This window comes from Trichechus manatus, unplaced genomic scaffold (assembly GCF_000243295.1).
Source record: "Trichechus manatus latirostris isolate Lorelei unplaced genomic scaffold, TriManLat1.0 scaffold00055, whole genome shotgun sequence".
Lineage (NCBI taxonomy): Eukaryota > Metazoa > Chordata > Mammalia > Sirenia > Trichechidae > Trichechus > Trichechus manatus.
Window position 1 is genome coordinate 2,671,376 of NW_004443991.1, and position 5,649 is coordinate 2,677,024.

The 5,649-nt window shown below is 40.2% G+C and overlaps 1 protein-coding gene across 1 annotated transcript; it reads left to right on the plus strand.

Annotated features, from left to right (window-relative positions):
• The first annotated feature begins 510 nt into the window (after positions 1-510).
• On the plus strand, positions 511-4,627 carry TRMT10C (tRNA methyltransferase 10C, mitochondrial RNase P subunit). The gene is made up of 2 exons (XM_004378169.2): positions 511-648; positions 3,097-4,627. The coding sequence occupies exon 2, from the start codon at positions 3,109-3,111 to the stop codon at positions 4,381-4,383; it is 1,275 nt and encodes a 424-aa protein (XP_004378226.1). The 5' UTR covers positions 511-648; positions 3,097-3,108; the 3' UTR covers positions 4,384-4,627.
• The last annotated feature ends 1,022 nt before the right edge of the window (positions 4,628-5,649 follow it).

Below are 5,649 nucleotides of genomic sequence, written 5' to 3' on the forward strand. Positions count from 1 at the left end.
TCTACAGTTTAACAAGATCCCCAGGTGATTCTTATGTATTACATATAAATTTTGACAACCACTTCTGCACTAGTGGTTCTCAGAATCCATCCCTAACCAGCAGCATTGGCATGGCCTGGGAACTTGTTAGAAAAGTAAATTCTCAGCGGGGTTCGAACCTGAACAAACCGGTTGGAAGCCCTGGTTTAAAGCTATGTGAGACTTGTGAGGGGACTATTTTATATGAATTAATGCTTATAAATACCAGGCCCAAATAGAAAGAATTTGAAACAGTTTTTAAGATAAATGGAAATAAACAGGAGCCCCATACAGGTTGAGAGGGTCTTCTGCCACACGCCAAATGCAGGTACCACCGGCCAGCAACACACAGCATCCCCGCTGCATTCCTCTACAAAGCTTTCCGTGGGCACTGGGTGGAAAGGCGCACACCTCCCCCTTGCGTGACGTTAGATGCCAGCGCCGAGATAGGGGGTGGGACTTCCGGTTGCGCGCTGGCGCCGTCGGTTACCTGCCTGGGTCAGTAACCGAGTTGAGGTGGGCAGTGCGTGGCGAGACTCCTGCGGCGCGGGTCCCAGAGCGATCCTGCGCGGTTGGGTTTTGTAGCTTGAAGGGTTCGTGCACTTTGCGCTGACGGAGCTGTTGTTTCTGGTAATGGACATGTTTCTTCTGAACTACGTGTGTGTCTGTGTCTGTGTGTTGGGGTGGGAGAAAGTGTGTCTGTCTGTGTGTCTGTGTGTCCGTGTGTTGGGGTGGGAGGAAGTGGGAGATGTTCCAAGATATACTTAGTGTAGCATGCGCTAAGAATGCCCACAGATAAGAGAAAGAGATAGTGCAAACGGTTAACGTAACCGAAAGGTTGGAGGTTCCAGTCCACCCAGGGGCACTTTGAGAGAAAGGCCTGGGGATCTACCTTTGAAAAATCAGCCACTGAAACCTCTTTGGAGCACAGCTCTACCCTGAAACACATGGAGTTGCCGTGAGTCCGAATGGACTCTACAACAATTGGTTTTAATACAATACCGGATCAAGAGCAGTGTTTCCCAAAGCGATGTTCTTGATCACTTTTTTTTTCATTTTGGGTTTTTATTTCTATGCTATTCTAAAAATCTTGAGCCAATTATAAAAACAAAATTCATTAAAATATTTTTGTTTCCAAAATCAGTGTTTCTCAGATTGGGGTTGAGGACCCCTGGTTAAATATTTTGGGGAGTTGGAAGTAAGTTGTTTTTTTTCCCTTAAAGGTGGCCTAAAATTTTTTCAGAATTAAAAAGCACTGATCCAGGGTATTTATTCAAAAAAATTTTTTGAGTGATTATTGTGAACCAAATACTACCAGACACTGAGTATTCAATGTTAACAGCATAGACACAGTCCTTGTCCTGATGCAGATTACTATCTAATGGAGCAAATAAGTAAGCAGGCAATTACAATATAGTGTTATAAATGCTATGATAGAGAGGTACAGGGTGCACCAGTAGGAGGAATACTTGCTCAAAAATATGAGGTGAAGCATAGCTAGAGATTCAGCTGGAAAAAGTAAGCAAAGGTTAACAAAAAAAAACATCGTAAGTCATATTAATAAGTTTGTACTTTAACCTCGCAGCAATACACATTGAAGGCGATCTGAGTGCCATTGATCAGGTTTGCACTGGTGACAACGGCTTAGACATGGTGGAGAGCAAATCTGGAGGCTAGGAGCTGCAGTTAAGAAAATGAGTTTGAAGAGAAGTGAATGGATTCAGGAAGTATTTAGAAAGTAAAATGAATTTAACACAAATGGATTGGGTATGGTGAGTGTGGGAGAGGACCCATTTTCTGGCTCCAGCGACTAGATGGATAATAGTGACCCTCCGCGAAACAGAACACAAACAGACGAGCAGGTTGGGAAGGGAAGGGGGAGAGAGTATTATTTGCACTTGAGGTGTCTGATGCATGATGATTAAAGCCAGGGAAGCGGATCAGGAAAATGTGTAGATTGAAGAAAGTACTAAGGACAGAACGAAGAGGCACACCACTTTTAAGGGGTAGGCATCTGGTTATCAGTGCAGAGGCATTCAGGAGACTAAGTGGTCAAAGAGGTAGGAGACTTAGGAGCAGAGTCATTAAATGAAGCCAAGGGAAGAAGGAATTTTTCTTTTCAGGTGTTTAAGTTGTGTTTTGTAAAACTTTGAATTTATTTATTTATTTTTGGCTTCAAATTTGACACTGGTTTCACATCTCTAAGCATCTTCATCATCTTGTGGACATACAGACCTTTAGGATAAAATTATGAAGCTTTATATTTATATTTGTCCCAATTTTGGACATTTTGTTTAGCAATAACATTATTTGCTGCAAAATAAAGTCTGAACTGGAGAAGAGTTTGATTTGTTTGTTTTTTAATCAGTAGCTCTGTATATATTGATATACATTACATCGGTGCCACAGCCTTTAAGTGCTTATTACCAGTTGCTATCTTCTGTAGCTTTTCTGTCCTTTGTTTTTATGTGTTGTATTTGTGAAGGGTCTTGTATTTAAGTCTGTATCTGAGCTTGCATTTAAATGGGAATAAATGTAGCATCATGATCTCAGCTACATCAGTGGTACATAACTTGGTTGTCCAGTAACACTGATCCTCCAGGCTCTTAGATACAAATCTAATAAGGATATTCAAGCTTTCCGTCTGCCTAAAGCAATACTGGTAGCTCTGGTGGCACAGTGGTTGAGTTCTGCTGTTAACCAAAGGTCGACAGTTCTAATCCACAAGCCACTCTTTGGAAACCCCGTGGGGCAGCTCTGTTCTGTCCTGTATCGTTCCTGTGAGTTGGAATCGACTTGATGGCAGTGGGTTTGTTTTTTTTGGGTTTAAAGCAATAGTAAACTTGTGTCTAAAATAAGAACTAAATTCAAAGTTTTTGCCCAGTGAGTGACCATAGGCTGCAGGCCACAGGAGTTTAGAAAAAAATTGTTGTACCAAGATCTCACTTTGTGTTTCAGAAACCAGTTGCATTTTGGTGTCTCAGATTTATATTTGCACAGTTAGTTGGGGTTTGGTTTTTTTTTTTTTTTTTTTTAAAATATCTTTATCTAACTCTTCATTGCATTTTTCTTTTACAGGGGTTTTCTTGCATGCCTGTTTTTCTCAACATGAGTGTTAGTTTCACCTTCTTAAGACCTTTTGCTAGATTTTTGGTGCCATTTACCCTTCATAGGAAGAGAAAAGATGTATGTTCAACAGTTCTACAGAAATACATGTCTTCCAAAGTACCAGCTGTGTCCTATCCTAATAAAGAGCGTACTTTGCCTCCTGAACAGCTAGAATTGGATGGGTGGAAAATTACAATGAAATCTAGTGTGCAAGAAGAAGGTATCTCAGCAGTCTCAAACAGCAAGGATGAAGACCCTCTAGCTGCCACAAGAGAATTAATTGAGATGTGGAGATTGCTTGGCAGAGAAGTACCAGAACACATCAGTGAAGAAGATCTCAAAACTGTTATGGAAAGTCCTTCGAAATCATCAAAAAGGAAATACTTAAAATATTTATATGTTAAGGAAAAAATGAAAAAAGCTAAGCAGATAAAAAAGGAAATGAAAGCAGCAGCAAAGGAAGAAGCAAAAAAAGACAAACTGCTAGAAACCACTGAGGATGATAAACAGCAAAACTTCCTATTTCTGCGGCTTTGGGATAGGAATATAGACATTGCAATGGGCTGGAAGGGTGCACAGGCCATGCAGTTTGGACAACCTTTAGTTTTTGACATGGCTTATGAAAATTATATGAAACCAAAAGAACTGCAGAATGCTGTTTCCCAACTTTTAGAAAGTGAAGGATGCAACAGAAGAAATGTTGATCCGTTCCATATTTATTTCTGCAATCTTAAGACAGATGGTGATTATTACAGAGAATTAGTTAAACGTTATGGAGAGAAGTGGGACAAACTGCTTTTAACTGCAACAGAGAAGTCTCATGTAGATTTATTTCGAAAGGAAAATATTATCTACTTAACTGCGGATTCTCCCAATGTTATGACTACTTTTAAGCATGACAAAATTTATATAATTGGGTCTTTTGTTGATAGGAATATGCAGCCAGGCACATCCCTAGCCAATGCAAAACGGCTGAAGCTGGCAACAGAATGCCTTCCATTAGATAAATATTTACAGTGGGAAACTGGTACGAAAAATCTCACCTTAGACCAAATGATGCGTATTTTGTTATGTCTGAAAAACACTGGTAGTTGGGAAGAGGCTCTGAAGTTTGTACCCAGAAGAAAACATACTGGCTTACTGGAGGTTTCTCAGTATTCTCGAGAGTTTGTCAACCAGTTGAAGAAGTCAAAGACTTTTAATACATTTCCAAAAGGCTCTCTAAATATACGCACGAAAAAAAGGTGGCTTAAGTGATAAAGCTTGATAGCTTACAAAGTAAATGGATTGGAAATAAGGTTCTAATTCACTTCATCTTTCTTTTAAAGCTAGTCTTTCCAAACTAACTACAGTATTGTGTCTTTTCCCAATTGGTTAAATATCTGCAAAACTTAGGAAACTTATTTACTGTTAAAATAATGTGAAAAAAGTAAAGTTCCAAGTTTGTTGAACAGACTACTCTTTATTTTTTTAATTTATTTCATTGCACTTTAAGTAGAAGTTTACAATTCAAGTTAGTCTCATACAAAAATTTATACATCCATTGTTATGTGACCCTAATTACTCTCCCTATACTGTGACAGCACACTTCTTCCCACCCCTGAATTCCCATGTCCATTCAACCAGCTCCTGACCCTCTCTGCCTTATCTCACCACTGGACAGCAGCTGCCCATTTAGTCTCATATATCTACTTGAGCCAAGAAATACACTCTTCACGAGTATTATTTTATGTCCCATAGTCCAGTCTAATCTTTGTCTGAAGAGTTTGCTTCTAGAATTGTTTTAGTTCTGGGTTGACAGAGTCCGGGGGCCACGCTTTCTGGGGTTTCTCCAGTCTCAGACCATAAAGTCTGATCTTTTTCCTAGAATTTGAGTTCTGTACCCCACTTTCCTCCAGCTCCATCAGGGACTCTGTTGTGTTCCCTGTCAGGTTGGTCATTGGTGGTAGCCAGGCACCATCTAGTTCTGGTCTCAGGCTGATGAAGTCTCTGGTTTATGTGGCCCTTCCTGTCTCTTGGGCTAATAATTTCCTTGTGACTTGGATGTTCTTCATTCTCCTTTACTCCAGCTGGGTTGGGACCAATTGATGCAACTTAGATGCCTGCTCACTAGCTTTAAGACCCCAGATGCCACGCACCAAAGTAGGATACAGAACATTTTCTTAATAAAACTTCTTATGCCAATTGACCTAGATATCCCCAGACCCCCATCCCAGCTACTCTTGAACAGACTAATCTTTAAATGAGCTCAGTAAAACAACTGTACCATTGGTGTGGCTTTTTTTATGGATAGCTTGAGGTTCATGCTCCACTTTCCTTCATGTTCTTTTAGTCATGCCAACAACTACCCTTCCATCAAAAATTGCTATAGAAAAGATTTCTAGGGAGGTGGGGCCAAGAAGGTGGAGTAGTCAGATGCTCCCTGTGGACCCTCTTATAACAAAGACTCGAGAAAACAAGTGAATCAATTATATATGCCAATCTAGGAGCCCTGAACATCAAAAGCAAAGATGAGGAACCGGA